The sequence below is a fragment of the Salvelinus sp. IW2-2015 genome, linkage group LG20 (assembly GCF_002910315.2).
Source record: "Salvelinus sp. IW2-2015 linkage group LG20, ASM291031v2, whole genome shotgun sequence".
NCBI lineage: Eukaryota > Metazoa > Chordata > Actinopteri > Salmoniformes > Salmonidae > Salvelinus > Salvelinus sp. IW2-2015.
This window is the reverse complement of record NC_036860.1, coordinates 54483118-54505332: the sequence shown is the minus strand read 5'-3', so window position 1 is coordinate 54505332 and position 22215 is coordinate 54483118. Positions and strand designations below refer to the sequence as shown.

Genomic DNA, 22215 nt, shown 5'->3' with positions numbered 1-22215 from the left:
AACGTTAGCCACTAATTTAATARCAACCCTATAGGCTTGACAGGCTAGGGTTAACACAGTTAGCTTTGTGTTAGGTTATACAGTTTTTCTAAAACAAAATACAGAAGAAATGGTTGAAATGGTTAGTTGTCACAGGCGTCTTCTAGTGTTGTTGAGGGGAGGGGCCCAAAATAAAAGTGGATTACAACCACATACAGTCATTGATTACAACAACAATATGTAAACCATGTTTTATAAATACAATGTGATTCCATAACCCTATAGGCAGCCAAAACTTTAGGGTACGAAAATAAACATTCATAGGTTTTTGTGCATTTTAAAAACTTGTGCAGTACCAGTCAAAAGTTTGGACACATCTACCCATTCAAGGTTTTTATTTTATTTTACTATTTTCTAGATGGTAGAATAATAGTGAAGATATCAAAACTATAAAATAACACATATGGAATCATGTGTAACCAAAAAAGTGTTAACCCTTTGACCCGTACGATCTCGTGTTTGTGATCACTGTTGAGTGGTCCCTGTAGCGTTCGATCACAAATATGTGATTGGAACAGTAGCAACACAGCGTATGAGGCAACAAATGTGTCTAAACAGCATTGTTGTCTGAAAAGCATCTAAACAATGTTTTGTGCTGAAGGGAAATAAAGGTCTTCACAACTTTATTCCTCAATTTCACATTTTATTGTAAAAGATAAATGCGAACTTCATCATCCATACATCACACGGAACACATCCACAGCAAAACTCATTACATAAACCAGTCTAAATAACAGGTTGCACTGACAAAAAAAAAAAACGTAAGTTAGACACCTAACACTGCACTTGTTTACAATGTACCACATCTCTGGTGAGCACAAGGGAGAAATGTAATATTGTTTAGAAAAGAGATGCGTGTCAGCTAGGCTAACAACATCTATATTCTTTATGATGGCAGCCATGTTTGTTTATGTTTGACTTGTTGAAAACTACCTAATCCCAGAATGCCATTCACTATAAGACACAAAAAAACAGCGTCAAAGATGGCTGTGCCCATTGTCTGGAAAAATATGAATTTAGTTCAGCCACATTTCAGCATATTACAAATCTTCTATGTACTTGTTACAGTGTATACAAGAACCGGAGCACATGACTTGACAAGTCGTTTACTGTTTTTGACAAATCACAACACAAGTAAAATGTTATCACCTCACAGATCATCACACCAAATACACGCCTACCGCCTAGCCTAATCGTATCACAAAAGCTAAACAGGGATGAAACCATTTTAGTGGGATTTGTGGGGGGGTTCATTTCATTTGAGGCGTTTTTTCAAATCCATGGGGGTAGAAATGGGGAAGGTATTGTGGGGGGATATGATGCAGGAAATATTACTATAATGGGGGATTAATCAATAAATTGGGGGCAAACACAGGATAAGTTTATACGCTAAATAGAAATAAACCCCTTAGGGGGGTCTGAGCTGGCAACATTACAATCTGATGGTGCGTTCAAAACTACTGGGAACTCGTAAATCTCTGACTTCCGACATCACTGCGTTCAAGACAACTGGGAACTTTGAAAAAAACAAGCTCCGACCGGGATTTTCTCTCTGGATTCCAACTCGGGAACTCGGGCCTCTTTCTAGAGCTCCGACTTTCCGACCTGTAGATCACTGATGTCATGGTTTGACCTAGTATTTTTTTAGTTCCCAGTTGTCTTGAAAGCACCATAAGTCAGTCGAGTGAACTATCCCTTGTTATAACATCTTTGGTCTGACAGATGCTTACGTGAAAACCAGAATGCATTGTATGATGTCAACAAAATGGCGCCACACATAGCCAGCAAATAGCTTAGCATTAGCACATCATAATCAGTACAACCTTCAAAAAAGTATTTTACACACATCGTATGTGTCCATTACAATCTATGCAAGAATCGGAAAGCATTATTTGTCAGCAGTACTTGAAAACATGATTAAACCGTTAATTCAATTATGATCCATACATACAAATGGTGTGCTACAGTAGAAACGACAACACGATATACAGAAAATAATCCACTTACTTTGATAGGAACGCATACATGTCCAAAGTTTGTAAGGAAAACAATGAAGGCAATTCAGGTGCCAGCCAGATAATGTGCTGGGGGGAAAAGTTTGTGCAAGGCCTGTTCTGACTAGAGATGCGTAATGTCTTCATACTTGATCTGGGGAAACACTGGGGAATTGGTTGGGCTCTTGTTGAAGAGAGAAGTTTGTCCCCGGCTCAGTAAAGCCTCAAACATGTGAATTAATGAGGAGGTGGAACAAACCTCAATTCAAACTGTTGTTAGAAAATAAAACTTAATTTAAAATTGACTAGTTTAAACATAGCCTATAGATAATTAGCAGGCAACGTGCCTTGGTTTGAGGGCAGTGTGGGTTCACTGTCCTGTCGTGTAACAATCACATTTTGGAACAGTGACTACATTCTGACATCACACGCATTAAAAAACTCATGCTGGGCGACTGTTAGAGGTATTTGTAACTCACACGTTAAATAACATATTTTAGATTTTAGATTCTTGAAAGTAGCCACCCTTTGCCATGATGACAGCACACTCTTGGCATTCTCTCAACCAGCTTCCTGAGGTAGTCACCTGGAATGCATTTCAATTAACAGGTGTGCCTTTTTAAAGGTTAATTTAACAAAACAGTCCTGTTTTGACAAGGTAGGGGTGGTATACAGAAGATTTCCCTATTTGGTAAAAGACCAAGTCCATATTATGGCAAGAACAGCTCAAATAAGCAAAGAGAAATTACAGTCCATCATTACTTTAAGACATGAAGGTCAGTCAATTTGGAACATTTCAAGAACTTTAAAAGTTTCTTCAAGTGCAGTTGCAAAAACGATCAAGTGTTATGATGAAACTGGCTCTCATGAGGACTGCCACAGGAAAGGAAGACCCAGAGTTACCTCTGCTGCAGAGGATAAGTTCATTAGAGTTACCAACCTGAGATATTGCAGCCCAAATAAATACTTCACAGAGTTCAAGTAACAGACACATCTCAACATCAACTGTTCAGAGGAGACTGTGTGAATCAGCTCTTCATGGTTGAATTGCTCCAAGAAACCACTACTAAAGGACACCAATAAGAAGAAGAGACTTGCTTGGGCCAAGAAACACGAGCCATGGACAGTAGACCGGTGGAAATCTGACCTTTGGTCTGATGAGTCCAAATTTGAGATTTTGAGTGTCTTTGTGAGATGCAGAGTAGGTGAACGGATGATCTCCGCATGTGTGGTTCCCATTGTGAAGTATGGGGGAGATGGTGTGGGGGTGCTTTGCTGTTGACACTGTCAGTGATTTATTTAGAATTCAAGGCACACTTAACCAGCATGGCTACCACAGCATTCGGCAGCGATACGCCTTCCCATCTGGTTTGTCCCACTATCATTTGTTTTTCAACAGGAGAATGACCCAAAACACAACTCCAGGCTGTGTAAGGGCTATTTGACCAGGAAGGAGAGTGATGGAGTGCTGCATTAGATGACTTGGCCTCCACAATCACCTGACCTCAACCCAATTGAGATGGTTTGGGATGAGTTGGACCGCAGAGTGAAGGAAAAGCAGCCAACAAGTGCTCAGCATATGTGGGAACTCCTTCAAGACTGTTGTTAAAGCATTCCAGGTGAAGCTGGTTGAGAAACTGCCAAGAGTGTGYAAAGCTGTCATCAAGGCATAGAGTGGCTACTGTACTTTGAAGAATATAAAATATATTTTGGTTACTGCACGATTCCATATGTGTTATTTCATAGTTTTGATGTCTTCACTATTATTCTACAATGTAGAAAATAGTTTAAAAAAAAAAGAAAAACCCTTGAATGAGTAGGTGTGTCCAAACGTTTGGCCATATATTACTTTTCCATATGGGAGGTTACATTAGTTGGTGTGTTTTACCCTCTTTTGCATTAAGAGGACATTGCACTTTGTGTTGTATAAACCTGTCACTTTCTTTTTTATTTCCTACTGCCACTCGAAATGTGGTTATTCTTAATTTCTGTACTTAGTGGATGCTTATTTCATTTTTTAGAGCTTTGATTCAAACCATGGTACATATTTCATAACAGGACTACATAGGTAGGACCTGACTTTCTTATTTGCTTAATTAATGTTGCAATTTGAAACCTAGGGAGTAGTGTCACATTCACGTGCGTCATACTTTATTGAACTGTGAACAAGCTCCACCTTCCCTAAACTATAACTGTTATGTGGTTTGAGTTGTGTTGCCTCGTGGCCACGTGTCCGCCCCTAATGTCAGCTCTGTATCCCCCCAGCAGCTGCGTGTGGAGGCTTCATTACCAAGCTTAATGGCTCCATCACCACTCCCGGCTGGCCCAAAGAATACCCCCCCAACAAGAACTGTGTTTGGCAGCTGGTGGCCCCCACACATTACCACATCACCCTGCTGTTTGATGTCTTTGAGACCGAGGGCAACGATGTAAGCATTATAGCCTGAGAACACCCTATAATGCTTACAAATGTTGTGAGTGGTTAGGAATGGGCGTTTACAATGGCCTCACAGTGAAGGTGACCATGAAGATCTCTCCTCATGAGGGAAATGATTGTCTAGTCCTGTAAGCCAGTGTGTGTGTGTGCTGTGGTTTACTTTTAGTTATTCCATAGTACTTGCTCCAGTTCCTCTTGAGGTGTGTCTGACATGTCCTATGTGGTCTCTTCTTCCCTCAGGTGTGTAAATATGATTATGTGGAGGTGAGGAGTGGACTGACCGCTGACTCCAGGCTTCATGGGAAGTTTTGTGGAACAGAGAAACCAGAAACCGTCACCTCCCAATACAACAACATGCGCATTGAGTTCAAATCAGACAACACAGTGTCAAAGAAAGGCTTCAAAGCCCAATTCTTCTCTGGTAAGCCTTACATTTTTTTGTTGTTGCAACAAACATACTTTAAATGTATGTTTAAAGTATATGGTCAATGGTTCGAACAGTCTAGTGTCACTAAGGGTTTACTGTAGGTGGGTTTAGCAATTTCTGACAATGTTCTGTTCCCATGCAGACAAGGACGAGTGCTCTAAGGAGAACGGAGGCTGCCAACAAGAGTGTGTCAATACCTTCGGGAGCTACAGTTGTCAGTGTCGCAGTGGCTTTGTGCTGCATGACAATAAACATGACTGCAAGGAAGGTACAGGATAACTCCTATTTTAATGGATTTATCCATACATTTACATAGAGCTATTTCTGTTCATACATGTACCTATCCATATTTATCCATCCAGTATTTACATACAGCCCTTGACATCCTATTTTACATGGATTATGACATCAAAGAGTTGGGGATAGGATATGTCCTCTTGGATTACTGATTGAATCAGCAATGTTTATCTTTCAGCTGGCTGTGATCATGTGGTGAGCAGTGTGTTAGGCACCATCACCAGCCCCAACTGGCCTGACAAATACCCCAGCAAGAAGGCCTGTACCTGGGCCCTCTCCACCACCCCAGGCCACCGCATCAAAATCGTATGTTTACTGCTGTGTCATGATCAAACCAAGTCAAAATTCATTTGTCACATGCTTCGTAAACAACAGGTGTAGACTAACAGTGAAATGCTTACTTACGGGCCCTTCCCAACAATGCAGAGAGAGAAATAATAACACAAGGAATAAATACTCAATGAGTAACGATAACTTGGCTATATACACAGGGTACCAGTACTGAGTCGATGTGCAGGAGTACAAGGTAATTGAGGTAGAAATGTACATATATGTAGGGATTGGCATAGTTTTAATGACACCTCTTATGTAATGCTTACAATTTACATTATAACGGTATATAGTCATTAGTGGAAGATGGGTCATGTAGATTATTACTGTTGTTAATAGCTCACCACCTACCTCACTGAAACTACATAAACTTTTAAGGCTTTCAATGAGATCGACATGGAGGCTCATCTGGAGTGTGCCTACGACCACCTGGAGATCTACGATGGGCAGGATGGCCGGTCCCCCAGTCTGGGACGCTTCTGTGGCATCAAGAAACCCTCGCCAGTCATCTCCAGCGGCAACGAGATGTTTCTGCGCTTCTTCTCTGACAACTCAGTCCAGAAGAGAGGCTTTGAGGCTTCACACAGTGCAGGTCGGTGACACATACAGTGGCATTAGCATTTTTTGATACCAGAAGGAAAAGGATTGAAATGGATAATTCTCATTGGTGCACACAGGGATATGGTTGAATTGCTAACATGTTGTTTTTATTTCAAAGTGATGAGAATAGTCAACTAATATTCATTGTATAATAAATTATTCAACCTTTTTCCATGTAGGTCTGGTCAATCCACCGCCATAACCTATTTAAGATATTGATAATAATTGTTACGTACGCCTCTTGGAGGGAACGCAACAACCTACTACATCTCAACTCCCCGTGGAGTGAAAAAGTATGTGATCGTAGGTGCGGGGAAGGACGACAGAGGCAGAGAAAAATCCTATTTACAGGGAAATTAATAGTCCTTAACACGGTAATATGGGGAAAAGGGTCTGGACGGAACCAAAGCAAAGAAAGTAAAATTAAGGAGTCCCCTCCTACCTTACCACTTCTTACCTAACCTTTAGCACCACCCGGCACGCTAACCAAAATACATGGGGTGATCCACCCAGGCCTTACATAGTGTGCATAGACAGATTAAATAGTACGGGTTATGTTTGCCCGCAGGCCTCTTGCCTAAACACTCCCAAGGTGTGTTCCCCTTCCCCCCCTGGAAACAAATTAAACTGAATAATTTACGTGAACAATTTCAATTAACCAAAAACACTGTCCTTTTGGCATACAAACCTTTGAAGGAGCGGCTACAAAATAATAACAACAAAACTTTCACTGACCAACAACCAACACAGGACATAAAAAGAAGCTATCCTCCATGACGAAGGAACACTGGCTTTTATCAAGCTGGAGAAGGCATTCTTAATTGAAGAGACAGCCGTTTCCCCTGACGAGGGGGAGGGTTCAGAGCTCAAACCAGCGATGGGGCCGACCAATCAGCTGCTTTAGGATTCCAGGAAGCCATTTCCTGATTTACACACACATACAAACCAACAACACAGAAACTGGGGAGCGTAACAATAATAATCATCCATTAACCCCAGCAGACCAGATAAGTGGTATTCATTCATCTTACCAAGGTCTTTGATCCAGTTGGGACTAATTTTGTCCCTCAGATCAATCAAAAAGGCTTGCGTTTTCCCAAAGACAACTCTAATTACTGGGAGGTTGAAAAGGATGTGCAACAAGGATTTGATCCTGGGACCATTGTTTACCTCCATCATTAATGATAATCTCTCTGTGTCTACTGATGCAAATGTATTCTTGTATGCTGATGTCAATGTCTCTTTTTTTTGATTCTCATCTTGTCTTGGTATTATATTATCCCTATTTTTTTTCACCTTTATTTAACCAGGTAGGCTAGTTGAGAACAAGTTCTCATTTGCAACTGCGACCTGGCCAAGATAAAGCATAGCAATTTGACACATACAACAACACAGAGTTACACATGGAACAAACAAAACATAGTCAATAATACAGTAGAACAAAAGAAAACAAAAAGTCTATATACAGTGAGTGCAAATGAGGTAAGATAAGGGAGTTAAGGCAGTAAATAGGCCATGGTGGCGAAGTAATTACAATATAGCAATTAAAACACTGGAATGGTAGATGTGCAGAAGATGAATGTGCAAGTAGAGATACTGGGGTGCAAAGGAGCAAGATAAATAAATAAATACAGTATGGGGATGAGGTAGGTAGATAGATGGGCTGTTTAGAGATGGGCTATGTACAGGTGCAGTGATCTGTGAGCTGCTCTGACAGCTGGTGCTTAAAGCTAGTGAGGCAGATATGTCTCCAGCTTCAGAGATTTTTGCCATTCGTTCCAGTCATTGGCAGCAGAGAACTGGAAGAAAAGACGACCAAAGGAGGAATTGGCTTTGGGGGTGACCAGTGAGATAAACCTGCTGGAGCGCGTGCTACAAGTGGGTGCTGCTATGGTGACCAGTGAGCTGAGATAAGGTGTGACTTTACCTAGCAGAGACTTGTAGAAAACCTGTAGCCATGGCGACGAGTATGAAGCGAGGGCCAACCAACGAGAGCGTACAGGTCGCAATGGTAGGTAGTGTATGGGGCTTTGGTGACAAAACGGATGGCACTGTGATAGACTGCATCCAGTTTGTTGAGTAGAGTGTTGGAGGCAATTTTATAGATGACATCACCGAAGTCGAGGATCGGTAGGATGGTCAGTTTTACGAGGGTATGTTAGGCAGCATGAGTGAAGGATGCTTTGTTGCCATATAGGAGTCCAATTCTAGATTTAATTTTGGATTGGAGATGCTTAATGTGAGTCTGGAAGGAGAGTTTACAGTTTAACCAGACCAGATCCCTGGTCTGGTTAGATCCCTAACGTACATGATGTTTGTAATGTGTGATTCAGCAGGCAGCGTGACAACATCTACATTTTTTGTCAGGACCCATGAATAATGAGATATGAATTCATTAGTACGATTGGGGGTGACAATGCCCATGTTGCCACCTGAATTTGTGGTTTTTGGTCTCAACTAAGAAAACAAAGGGACAATAGATCAGCTTTTTCAGATGGGTATAATGTTATAGAATCCCAAATGGAATGTAGAGGAGAGACACTGCCTTTCAGATCATTATTTGTTGATAAATGGGACATTCCATATCTCAATGAGTTCCTTCTCTGGGGCTCTGTCTCTTTTTTGTGGCTGTGCGTTCTCAGAGTGTGGAGGAAGCCTGAAAGCTGAGGTCAAGACCAAAGATCTTTATTCGCACGCCCAGTTTGGGGATAACAACTACCCAGGGGCGTCTGACTGCCAGTGGGTGGTCTCCGCTGAGAAGGGCTATGGAGTAGAGCTCATCTTCCAAACCTTTGAGATCGAGGAAGAGGCAGACTGTGGCTATGATTACATTGAACTATTTGACGGTGCTGATGTCAAGGCCCCAAGGCTTGGTCGCTACTGTGGATCTGGGGTAAGGATGACAAAAGGTTTCAGTACACCTACTAGACTGTAACAGCTACTGTACATATATAGTGCTACTGTATGTAGCACTTCACAAAATGCCAGGGGTGTTTGCCTACTTAAATAATTGACAGGTATAAGATAATCTTTCTCTCTCTCTCTTTTTATTTATCTTCCAGCCTCCTGAGGAAATCTACTCTGCTGGGGATGCCATTGTTATAAAGTTCCATTCTGATGACACCATCAATAAGAAGGGCTTCCATGTACGGTACACGAGCACAAAGTTCCAAGACACATTGCACACAAGCAAGTGAACCCCTCTTTACCGAGACTTAATAGGAGACTGTGCACCCCAAAGCGTTGACACTCCCAGTTCCCTAAGAGGAGCGGATGCTTGGATAGCTGCCCCCCCCCCCATACCCCACTCCGCTCAAAGCCAGCTGTAAGGAGTCAAGCCATGCAGCAGTAGAGAGCGTTTTCAAGTTTGTATCATTTAGATTAGGGAGGGTGGACGAGAGAGTGGATATGTGTGGGAGACCTGAAATGAATTCCCCAAAAGTTTGTCATTTCCTCAAGATAACAAAAAGGATCCCACAGGCCTGTAAGGATCAGTGGGATGGTGGTATAACTATGTAGGATACAGGATTATCAGGGTTTAATGGAATACTCCCAAGGTCCCCGACCACCTCCTAACTTGAAATCCAGCTGAGCCCTAACTTCTTGGGAAGATAACCTTCCCACCTTGCCTTGGTTTCTAAATATGTCTATTTACTCTTGACTTAATTCTTGGCACTATACTGTGTATCATTGAGGGTTGCACATTGATGATTAGGAAAGACGGATAGAACCGGGGAAATTTGTTTTGAGCACACAGTTGTAATTAGTATGGTCTTGCAATGCAGAACAGGTATGATTCCCCCCCCCACACATGATTGATGTTAGCAGAACAAGAAAAATGAACATGTGTTGTTATTCTTTTCAAGGGCTAGGCTAATAAATATAGATACATGTAGATTAAGGTGGTGGTCTGTTCTTTTCCAATTGTTTTTATGATTTGTCCCAAATAAAGACTCCCCTACGTACAGTTGAAGTCGGAAGTTTACATACACTTAGGTTGGAGTCATTAAAACTTGTTTTTCAGCCACTCCACAAATTTCTTGTTAACAAACCATAGTTTTGGCAAGTCGGTTAGGACATCTACGTTGTGCATGACACAAGTAATGTTTCCAACAATTGTATACAGACAGATTTTTTCACTTATAATTCACTGTATCACAATTCCAGTTGGTCAGAAGTTTACATACACTAAGTTGACTGTGCCTTTAAACAGCTTGAAAAATTCCAGAAAATGATGTCATGGCTTTAGAAACTTCTGATAGGCTAATTGACATCAGTTGAGTCAATTGGAGGTGTACCTGTGGATGTATTTCAAGGCCTACCTTCAAACTCAGTGCCTCTTTGCTTGACTTCATGGGAAAATCAAAAGAAATCAGCCAAGACCTCCGGAAAAAAATGGACCTCCACAAGTCTGGTTCATCCTTGGGACAAATTTCCAAACGCTGAAGGTACCACGTTCATCTGTACAAACAATAGTACGCAAGTATAAACACCATGGGACCACGCAGCCGTCATACCGCTCAGGAAGGAGACTCGTTCTGTCTCCTAGAGATTAAAGTACTTTGTTGTGAAAAGTGCAAATCAATCCCAGAACAACAGCAAAGGACCTTGTGAAGATGCTGGATTAAACAGGTACAAAAGTATCTATATCCACAGTAAAACGAGTCCTATATTGACATAACCTGAAAGGCCGCTCAGCAAGGAAGAAACCACTGCTCCAAAACCGCCATAAAAAAAGACAGACTACGGTTTGCAACTGCACATGGGGACAAAGATCGTACTTTTTGGAGAAATGTCCTCTGGTCTGATGAAACAATAATAAAACTGTTTGGCCATAATGACCATCGTTATGTTTGGAGGAAAAAGGGGGAGGCTTGCAAGCCGAAGAACACCATCCTAACCATGAAGCATGGGGGTGGCAGCATCATGTTGTGGGGGTGCTTTACTGCAGGAGGGACTGGTCCACTTCACAAAATAGATGGCATCATGAGGCAGGAAAATTATGTGGATATATTGAAGCAACATCTCAAGACATCAGTCAGGAAGTTAAAGCTTGGTCGCAAATGGGTCTTCCAAATAGACAATGACCCCAAGCATACTTCCAAAGTTGTGTAAAAATGGCTTAAGGACAACCAAGGTATTGGAGTGGCCATCACAAAGCCCTGACCTCCATCCTATAGAACATTTGTGGGTAGACCTGAAAAAGTGTGCGAGGAAGGAGGTCTACAAACCTGACCCAAGTTACACCAGCTCTGTCAGGAGGAATGGGCCAAAATTCACCCAACTTATTGTGGGAAGCTTGTGGAAGGCTACCCAAAACGTTTGACCGAAGTTTGTCACGATGCGCACAACTGGTTGAAGGTAAGTCAGGTGCAGGAGAGCAGAGATGGGTGATAACAGGCGCACTTTATTCATTCCCAAGGAAAACAGCGATAACGCCCAAAGTACAAAAACGGTACAATAAACAAAACACACGGGTCAAACACATACCCGGTGCAAACCAGCCTTTTGCGAACCACACGTAACAAACAAACAATTCCATACACAGACATGGGGGGAACAGAGGGTAAAATACATTTAGTCAGATGAGGGAATGTGAACCAGATGTGCGGAAAACCAAGACAAAACAAATGGAAAATGAAAAGTGGAGCGGCGATGGCTAGAAGACCGGTGACGTCGACCGCTGAACGCCGCCCGAACAAGGAGAGGGACCGACTTCGGTAGAAGTCGTGACAAAGTTCAACAATTTTAAAGGCAATGCTACCCAATACTAATTGAGTGTATGTAAACTTCTGATCTGCTGGGAATGTGATGAAATAAATAAAAGCTGAAATAAATAATTCTCTCTACTATTATTCTGACATTTCACATTCTTAAAATAAAGTGGTGATCCTAACTGACCTAAAACAGTGGGTTTTTACTCRGATTAAATGTCAGGAATTGTGAAAAACTGAGTTTAACTGTATTTGGCTAAGGTGTATGTAAACTTCTGACTTCAACTGTATTTATTTGGACAGTGAAGCTAAAACATTTCATTTGGCTCGACACTCCATTTTGGATTTGAGATCAAATGTTTTATATGAGGTGACAGTTCAGAATGTCACCTTTTATTTGAGGGTATTTTCATACATATCTCTTTTACCGTTTAGAAATTGAAGCACTTAATTTACCTAGTCCCCCCATTTGARGGTGTCATAAGTATTTGGACAAATTCACTTATAACGTATTAAAGTAGTCAATCATTGTATTATTTGGTCCCATATTCCTAGCGCACAATTACTACGTCAAGCTTGTGACTCTACAAACTTGTTGGATGCATTTGTAGTTTGCTTTGGTTGTGTTTCAGATTATTTTGTGCCCAATAGAAATGAATGGAGATAATGTATTGTGTCCATGTCACGGCCATTGTAAGAAGTGGACCAAGGTGCAGCGTCGTGAGCGTACATATTCCTTTTATTTAGAAAATGACGCCAACAAAACAGCAAACTAAAAAAACAACCGTGAAGCTTACAGGGCTAAGTGCCACTAACAAAGTCAACTACCCACAACGAAAGGAGGGAAAAAGGGCTACCTAAGTATAGTTCCCAATCAGAGACAACGATAGACAGCTGTCCCTGATTGAGAACCATACCTGGCCAAAACATAGAAACACAAAATCGTAGGGAAAAAAACATAGAATGCCCAACCCAAATCACACCCTGACCAAACCAAATAGACATAAAAAGGCTCTCTAAGGTCAGGGCGTGACAGTCATTTTGGAGTCACTTTTATTGTAAATAAGAATAGAATATGTTTCCAAGCACTTCTACATTAATGTTGATGCTATCATGGATTATCCTGAATCAATCCTGAATAATGAGTGTGAAAGTTAGAGGCACAAAGATTATACCCCCAAAACATGCTAACCTCTCACTATTACCAATAACAGGGGAGGTTAACATTTTTTGGAGGGTATGATATTTATCATTCTTTAATTTTCTCATTCATCATTATTAATGATTCATTCATGGTTATCCGTAATCATGGTAGCATCCACATTAATGTAGAAGTGTTAAGAAACAAATGATGTTCTTATTTACAATGAAAGGCACTTCATGACACAATACATTATTTACCATTAATTTCTATTGGGCACAAAATAATCTGAAACACAACTAAAATAAACTGCAAATGCATCACAAGCTTGATGCATTCATTGCGTGCTAGGAATATGGGACCAAARAATACTACTTTAATACACTGAAAGTGAATTTGTCCAAATATTCAAGACACATTTTCATACTGATCGCCTGTGAGAATTGAACCCACAACCCTGGTGTTGCAAGCGGCATGCTCTAACAACTGAGTCACACGGGACCACTCCTGATGTGTGTGGGTTGTATCAGCCTGCATGGTGGAATGAGAATGTTTTCCTCAAAGTGCTACTGCTAATGGTACACACAAAAAAAATCACTGTGCAGGTTTAAACTGCTCGCTCTCTCCCGCTCTTTCTTGATTAGTCAGGGATTTCTCAGACGTGGTCCATCAATTTTATTCCAATAATTTTGACGCATTACTCAGCTCGGTTCAATGTAGGTTAAGCCAAAAGGATCACAGGAAGAAAGACTGACACAACTACACAGAAAACTCTTTTCAAATGACCTCTTAATGAGTTTCCTCTTTCCTGTGCTCTGATATGCACAAATCCACCATGCAGAAGTGTGTTAATGCCTGTTACTGTTTGTGCTGAGACTGTCCAGATCAAATAACAGGTTCTATTTCAACACAGAGACACAAAACAAATTATTATTTATTTTGAATGGTACAGTATCGTGAGGTGAACGTTTGTAATACTGATGATATCCAAAATTCATTAAAAGATTATTATTATGCATTAAAGATTACTTATTAAAATAGTTGCCGCATTTTTGTCTCAAAATATTAAACTGCCGTACATTGTACACGATAAGGACATTTTGTATTCATCATTCTGTTAACGCCAGTCACGTACAATTTACACTGTAATACTGCAAAAGGTTATTGCGCATACATACATTTAACAAACCTTGATGGTGAAGCTCTGGCCCACATCAAGATTACATTTTTAAAAATTATTATTTACAGTTGGCCTGCTTACTCTCTCTAACATCTCAAACAATATGACGGTAGTATTTTGTGTCAGTTGTTTTAGGGTGTTTTAGCACCACACCAGTGTAAGGATGGCCTCAGGCTTTGCGGGGAATAGATAAGTGCCGCGGCTGTCAGATTTTGGGAAGGAAAACTTTGAGGGGCTCATTCTCATGCACTTTATCTAGGAATCCCAGATTGAAGTAGGGGTACAACGTCTCTGTGAAGGTTTCACGGAACGTATAGAGATGTGTCATGCTCTCTGCATTGTAGAAAGACACYAGACCCCTCTTATAATCCAGATATACACCTATCCTAGCCAGAGGCTCCTCCAGTGAAAGCACAGTAGGGGGCGATGTACAGGCCATGTACTGTATTCCATAGGACAGGGACAGGGTCCAAAAGCCATTGGCCGGCAAGGCTTTGATTACTCCCTTCCTCGATACAGTTTCTCTAGCCACACCCACGGTCCACACAGTGCTGCTGTAGACCTCTATCTCCCAGTAGTGGCGGCCGTGGGTGAAGCCCTGACTGCCCAACAGGGACAATGCAGCATTGAAGCGGTTGGGGTTGTCCTGGACAGAGTGGTTGAAGGTCTGGTAGCGGACACAGGTGAGGGAGGAGGTCAGGCTAAGCCAGGGGTTGGCTGTGCTCGAATTCAAGGTGATGGCGGCCGGAACTGAGAATAAGGGAAAATAAGTTGGTCAAGTTAGGTATTGCATGATTTTACATGCCATAACACAGATACAAAGCGTTACAATGTGAATACAATATAATTCTCAGTAGCAGTTTCAACTTTACATTTTAAATAACAAAACAACTGTCAAGTAGTCATTTCTGGGCAATTCATGTATGTTGCCGAGGACAAATAGTTGCCGAAAGCTCCTGAATTATTGCTCCTGAGTGCTGTAATTGTCAGTCACTCTACTAAAGGTTCAGTGGAGGCTGCTGAGGGGAGGACAGCTCATAATAATGGCTGGAATGTAGTCATTGGAATGGTATCAAACGTGGTTTCCATGTGATTGATACCATTCCATTGACTCCATTTCAACCATTACTATGAGCCTTCCTCCCCTCAGCAAGCCTCCACTGTAAAGGTTAATGCCTTACAGTACCTGGGTAGATGCTTCCTTTCAGTGATTTCCACACTCGGTACTGCAGGGGCCCTGCGAACCGACCCTCACACAGGCTCGGGGCCGTGAGAGTAGGCTTTTCAAACTTGGGCGTCGGCCTGCCAAAGGCAACACAAGCTTCAGACAATACATATCAGAAACATGAAAACTCCATTATGGAATAACAATCTAAAACGTCCCACGTCCCATCACACACTCACCTCTGGACCAGGGTCTTGATATTCTGGGACGAGACAGGAAAAACAGAGGGGAGAGTGTGCTGATTAGTTTTGGCATTGGGTAAAAAGAGAGAAAGCCGTTTTTCACAWGACATCAGTGTCTGAGCTCACGCTATCCCGGCCCTGTGGGATCTCCCAGTGGTTGGGGGAAAGTCCCTGGGTCTGAGCCTGCTTTCCCTATAATCTCCTTATCCTCACCATCGACCAGGAGTGAGGTCATGGGCCCACATCCTGCCTGTGCTCCACCCTGAAGGGTTCTTCCCTGCACTCTGGAGGGCCATTGTGTGTATTGTATGTGTTTGTCATTGATAAGGGTCTTGTCCTTATCAAGGATGATGCTGAGTGAATTTCCCAAGTTGCGATCAATGAAGTACTACTCTACTCATTGCTATCAGAAAGACCTTCCTGTAGAATGTCTAGAATGGTTACTTACTAACTTATTACAGCAGATGTAAATGTCTAGAAGTGTGCAAGATAGTTTTGTCCTCCCATCCAGTACATAATTTTCMAACAGCACAAGCAAAATAACATAAAATCTAACCTAAAACCTTTCAGTGTAAAACTCATATTTTTCACATTCCCCCATCAAGGAGGTTCATTGAGTTACTTCTCATGTGMAATTCCACCAGCCTAGAATTACCCTGTCTCTCACCCGCAGCAATGTAAAGGGGTCCTGTTCCCTCAGCTTGTCCTCGATCTCATTCAGGGCCCTCTGCAGACGGCAGACCTCCACACAGAGCAGGGCCTTGTGTTCGTCCAGCCTGATCAGCTCCCTGCGCTCCTCTGTCTTCAGCTTCACCTGCAGMAGCTTCTCTTCCTGGTAYAGGAACTGGTGCAGGTCGCTGAACTGGGCCTCGATGCGCTGCTTCAGGTCTGCCGTGTGCTCCTGGGGRGACAGAAAGTGTGTGGGGTGTTTTTTTTGGGGGGGGGGGGGAGTCATTAGCAATGGCAGTTAGTTCGAGAGGGTCAAGGTTTATGAGACACTCAAGGTTTAAGTGCAATGTACAGATTGTTACAAGCTGTAGATACTAGAGCGTCTCACCTTGAGCTTCTTGACCTCGTCCTCAGTCTCTCTCTCACACTGCAGGGCCGTGTTCAGCTCCCCTTTCAGAGAGTCCATGGAACTGCTGAGAGATGCCTGCATGGCCAGAAAAAAGCAGCAGCATGACTCTAAGTCAGCATCAGCCTTCTGTTCTCTACACCAGGCCTTACAGTAAATACAGTAATCTGCTCTTGGAGTGAGTCTGGAATATGAATGTTATGGGAAACAAGCCGGATGCAACTCTTAACAAGAGAATGTGGGGTGAATAATGAGCAGTTTGTCTTACAGAAAAAAGTGACACGTAAATTGATGTGACAAATCATTGACATTGTAGTTGTTGATGCCAAGTCACTTTGTTTTTTTTGTGCAACATTTGATCAAATCAACTTTTTSCTTCAATTCCTCCCAAGCAAAATTCTACTGCTCAGTCCATAGCGCCACCTGTCTTCAATTTCCCCTGCAACTGGGACCCTTGGTKTAGTTGTTTTTTAACCCTGAGCTAAGCCTTTTACTAGCATTCTTTGAAAAATGTAAGAGTGTAACAAGGCAACACAAGTCAAATAGAATTTGGACTTACCCTGTATCTCTGCTGTGCCTCTTGGACACACACCATGTTGTGGTTCCGGTGCTCCTGAGAGAGTCCACACACCAGACACAACAGCTCTTGGTCCTCCTCACAGTAGAGCTTCAGCTCCTCTCGGTGCCGGCCACAGCACGGGGCAGGAGCAGGAGCAAGGCTCCTCTCTGGTACCCCCGTGTCCCCCAGCAGCCCCTCTCTTTCCTCCAGGCCCTGGCAGTAGCTCTCCACTATGTTACCAACTATGCGGTTGGGCCGGTAGCTCTGGCCAGGGAAGACCTTCCTGCACTGGGGACAGGATCCGGACCCCCCCTGGACCTCGCCTCTGGGGCCCGTCCAGTAGCCAGCGATACATGCCTGGCAGAAGGTGTGGTCACAGGGCAGGGAGACAGGCTGCTTGAAGAGGTCCAGGCAGATAGAACAGGTCAGGTCTCGGCTGAGTCGCTGTGCTGAGCTCTTGGATACTTGCCCAGCCATACTAGACAACCTCTGCTTTTCCTTTGTAGTTTGCATTGGAAGCTACCCCTCCCTGTATTTGGAACTTTTCTTGTCTGACTTCTCCACCTCGACGTTGTGTGGAGACGTTAACTGGAGTTTCTCCACCTCTCTGTGATTCTTACTCCTTATGTTCATTCCTTCTTTCAGACTTCTCGTTTTTTTGTGCTGGATTGGAAGCTTTTGAGACGTCCTCCTTCTCCTGAGTGTTTGGGTCCTCTCTGTCTGGTCTCCACTCTGACTCGGCTCAGTCTTCCTGTTGACTGTGGGAAAGGAAGAGGCTKGTGAGGAGGCGGCCTCTCTGTTGCTCCATCCCAGATAGGCAGGGGTGCTCTGTGGGCCCCCTTGTAAACTCCCCCTCTGACGTCAGAGCTACAGTCAGGAAACTATGGCAGGCCAGCCATGGTCATTCTGTGCTCTGATTGTTAGTGTAGAGAAGTTATGGTGGTAACTGCAGTGCAGTCCTGCTTCTAGAGCAGAATAGGGTTGTTAATAATCCACTTTACTATAGCGCTTAGTTACTGGAATCAGTTAATCCCTAGTGTGTGTGTGTGTGTGTGTGTGTGTGTGTGTGTGTGTGTGTGTGTTTAGGCCTACAGTATTGTATGTGAAAACTTTTAGTCAAAACAGATGTGCCCTATTTTTTCTTTAGCTGGCTGGAAAACAACCTACATTTTGCATGACAGTAAACAATGGTATTAAATTATTTCAAAGATCCATATACTGTAACAAAACTGACAAAATATATAATCAACTGGCAGAAAATGTATAAAAAATATAGAAGTGAACAGTGATGGCTGTTCTCTATAAACTCCTAAGTGTGGGAGCCCACTGTGCTTAAAGAGTACCTTGGAGTGTACTCGCACATCTGGAGCTCCAGTCAGCTATAGCCAACTACACCCATGGTCATGTGAGTACCCAAACAGGTTTTTCATAACTGAACTTTCCAATAGAAGTGTGTGAATTTATCAAATCAAATTTTATTGGTCACATACACATATTTAGCAGATATTATTGTGGGTGTAGCAAAATGCTCCTAGTTCCAACAGCGCAGTAGTATCAGACAATGTGGGGAGAATAGTTCAAAGCAATTAAGTTCAATAACCAGTACAGTGTCAGCCTGAGCTAGCTGGTTACTTGTAAGCGCACTCCAATGTAGACAAACACCTTGTCAAACGCTATGGGCTGAAGTCATATTTTGAGCATATGCCCTTTTTTATTTCTTCTACCTGATGTTAATTTCAGGCACTGCATGCATGAGTCACATTTCTTCCTTAATTGTTCACGTCTCTAATACATTCTGTTCTGAAAGTATATTATTGACCTTAGACTCTGTTTATGCTATTATGCAAGTTATAAAAGCAATATGTGACCATTTCTCCAAGATTCTTGACAGGGTACGTATTTACTCTGCTATTGGTGTCTAGTATTCCAAGCAGCAGGCATACTTAACCTACTACTTGTTAAACTGAGTGTCTGACACTTAACCTTTTAACTGCCTTTTTGTCAGTTATTGTCACATTGCCTGTTTATCCTGGTCTGTGGCTGACCATGTAATACTGTAATGACAATGTGGGACCTGGCCATACAGACTCGTGTGTACTTGACAAGCATACTAGGTCACTGCATTCTAGGTCACTACACAATTAAAGAAGCACAAATATGTCACTAACTACAGGACACAGTATAGACTGTTTTAGACAGTTTCAACTCAGTTTACTCTGTCAAAAATCACATACTGTCCATGACACAGGAATGTCCTCCCAAGCAAGAGTTCAGGTAAGCAGTACATMCAGGTAAGCTGTAAATTCAAGCAAGTTGTGATGATCCTGCGTTGCGAAGGCATGCAGCCATCTGATAGGCCTTGTGGTTGAGGAATCCGCTGCTGATCCCCCTGTTGCCGAGGAGCACCAGGAGGAGATGGCGTGTCCGGCGCACGGCCACACCCCGGCTGGGCCTGTGCTTGGTGCGCAGGTCCATTGATCTCTCCCCTGGGGTGACCATGTTGTCCCTCACCAGGGCACAGCGCAGACCCCCCAGGCTCACTCCCTGGGTCTGGATGGCCTCTCTCTTCCTGGACAGTATCCTCCTAATCTCCCGCCGGGTCAGATGTTYCAGTGATCCCCCTGGAGTGGCCGCCATCACTCTGCGGGTACTGACGTTCACCAACGCACAGTCTGCACACTGGCCCTCAAACATCAACCTGTTCACATAGTGCTGCAAGCTGGGCAACGCCATTCCTGGGGAGGGGGTGGAGGGATGTATCCCTGAAAATATTAATTAATTTTAGCCTGAGATAATGAAAGCAGGAAGTGCGCAGAATGGTGATCAAGTATGGAGAGAATTGATTATCTACCAACATGGGTCCATATTGAGAATTCTCTAAAAACCTACCTGGTTGGTGTGGGGAAAACATGTCAGTGAAATACTGCCACTGTGTCAACTGAAGTGTCTCAGACTTCTGTGATGTCACAAAGGATAACTAATAATGTCATGCCCTTTTGTTGCACAAAGCCTACCACTGAATCAGAAGCAGAATACAGACATCTAGTGGCCAAAGTGCAAGTCTGCCATTACCTGTATTATAATTCACATACAGGACCTAGGAATGGCAGGAGATGGAATTGTATTACTCATGGACATACTCATCTGAAGTGGGGTGGATAAAATTAGAAAATAAATAAAATCAGTAATTAAATTCAGCCCAGAACTTTTTTGTGTTTAACTCCATTCATAATATCTGATCACCCCAAGTCTAACAAAATGTTAGTTTCCAACAAAATACCTGACTATTGCTGAAAACAAATGTATCCAGTACCATGCAAACCAGTGGAGGTCAGTGCTGTTTATGATAAGGCAGAACAATTTTTTTGTTCATGAGCATGGCCTTATTTCTATTACAGCATATTGGATGACTGTCATTCATATTCCATTCACCCAGTTCAATGTAACATCGATAAGTTTAGGTTACTACATGATACTCATATGTGACTCAACACCTGGATTTGGTCTTATGTAGCAACATTTTAAATTGTATTTTTTTTTTTTTTAGATTGGATAAAAGTAGAGACTCAGAGGTATAAATTGGTATATCATTCTCTGCATTTGAGGAACAATGGGAAAGTAATTCTGCTTTGAAAGTTGATCAACTTGTAAACTCACTTTTGAGTTAATGACCTTCGAATGTTATGATATCTAGTGAAGAGCTCTTCTTTGTCTACACCCATTCAGCATCGTTCACACACTCTTAAGCCTTAGCCCCACCCATCTCGTTTCGCTCTTGGAGCGCACACTTGACTCTCTGGCCGATGATTTGTTTATCTATGAATGACATGCAAACAGCCTAACCAGCTCTTCTGGCAACAATTTCATTACGCTTTTTTTGCAGACGTTTACTGACACCGGCCATATTCAATGGGTGTTGTACACACGTCACGTAACGTTAGCTAACCAGCTAGCCAGCCAGCTAACGTTAGCTAGTTAAACAACAATGAACACAGCGCAAGTACACTAACAGTACACTTTAGCTTAAGACATGCAGCTAGCTAGCTAGGCAAACAATGAACCTAGCAAGGTAAACAAAGTGTAAGATCACACGTAACATAATGTTAACTAATGAGCCAGCCAGCTAACATTAGCTAGCTAAACAACAATGAACACAGCACTAACAATGGCACAGAGTGCTGGGAGCTAACCAACCAGGTTCAATGTTAGCTAGCTAACATTAGGCTCTAACTAGAAAAGCAAACTGCTCTGAGATACGAATAACAATGTCAGCCAGGGAGCCAGCCAGCTAACATTAGCTAGCTAACAGTACACTTTAGCTTAAGACATGTAGCTAGCTAGCTAGGTAAACAATAAACCTAACTAGGTAAACAAAGTGAGATCACACATTTTTTACATTCAAACAGTGAAGTCATGACTCGCCTAGTTTCCTGAATCGGGTCACAAATGTTCCCTATACCCGTCATGAGGTTGCTACAACCTAGCCTATGAATGAAAGTTTACAACTGATGGGTTCTGACTTCTAAACTTGAAATATAGTTAATCATCAGGTATCCTATGGAAATGAGCAGTGCCACAATCTGGTTTCTACACCAGAAGTTAATGGTTATCTGTAGGAGGAATGTACAGTTGAAGTYGGAAGTTTACATACACCTTAGCCAAACACAGTRAACTCAGTTTTTCACAATTCCTGACATTTAATCCCAGTAAAAAATCCCTGTTTTAGGTCAATCTCAATGGCGTCMTTTATTTTAAGAATGTGAAATGTCCGAATAATAGTAGAGAGTATGATTTATTTAACCTTTAATTTCTTTCAGCACATTCCCAGTGGGTCAGAAGTTTACATGCACTCAATAAGTATTTGGTAGCATTGCCTTTAAATTGGTTAAGTTGGGTCAAACGTTTTGGGTAGCCTTCCACAAGCTTCCCACAATAARTTGGGTGAATTTTGTCCCATTCCTCCTGACAGAGCTGATGTAACTGAGTCAGGTTTGTAGGCCTCCTTGCTGGCACAT

The 22215-nt window shown here is 42.4% G+C and overlaps 2 protein-coding genes and 1 pseudogene across 5 annotated transcripts in view; 1 reads left to right on the top strand and 2 right to left on the bottom strand.

Annotated features, from left to right (window-relative positions):
* LOC111981226 (bone morphogenetic protein 1) overlaps positions 1–10019 on the top strand; it is a 61916-nt gene extending 51897 nt beyond the window's left edge. For 3 of the 4 annotated variants that reach the window (XM_024012399.2, XM_024012401.2, XM_024012402.2), the window contains 7 exons: positions 4299–4462; positions 4711–4891; positions 5040–5165; positions 5373–5500; positions 5903–6116; positions 8767–9017; positions 9187–10019. In XM_024012399.2, the coding sequence (XP_023868167.1) occupies positions 4299–4462; positions 4711–4891; positions 5040–5165; positions 5373–5500; positions 5903–6116; positions 8767–9017; positions 9187–9321 (1199 nt within the window). In that variant the 3' untranslated portion in view covers positions 9322–10019. The remainder of the gene's footprint in view (positions 1–4298; positions 4463–4710; positions 4892–5039; positions 5166–5372; positions 5501–5902; positions 6117–8766; positions 9018–9186) is intronic. The other variant, XM_024012400.2, reaches the window with a different exon arrangement.
* Positions 10020–12559: 2540 nt separating this feature from the next.
* Positions 12560–17963, bottom strand: LOC111979898 (zinc-binding protein A33-like). The gene is made up of 6 exons (XM_024010574.2): positions 17201–17963; positions 16624–16719; positions 16234–16467; positions 15564–15586; positions 15346–15461; positions 12560–14909 (listed from the first exon to the last, which is right to left on the bottom strand). Exons 1-6 carry the CDS (start codon positions 17711–17713, stop codon positions 14365–14367), a joined length of 1527 nt encoding a protein of 508 aa, XP_023866342.1. The 5' UTR covers positions 17714–17963; the 3' UTR covers positions 12560–14364.
* A 692-nt stretch (positions 17964–18655) lies between these two features.
* On the bottom strand, positions 18656–21733 carry LOC139022672 (profilin-2 pseudogene; annotated as a pseudogene).
* Positions 21734–22215: the final 482 nt, after the last annotated feature.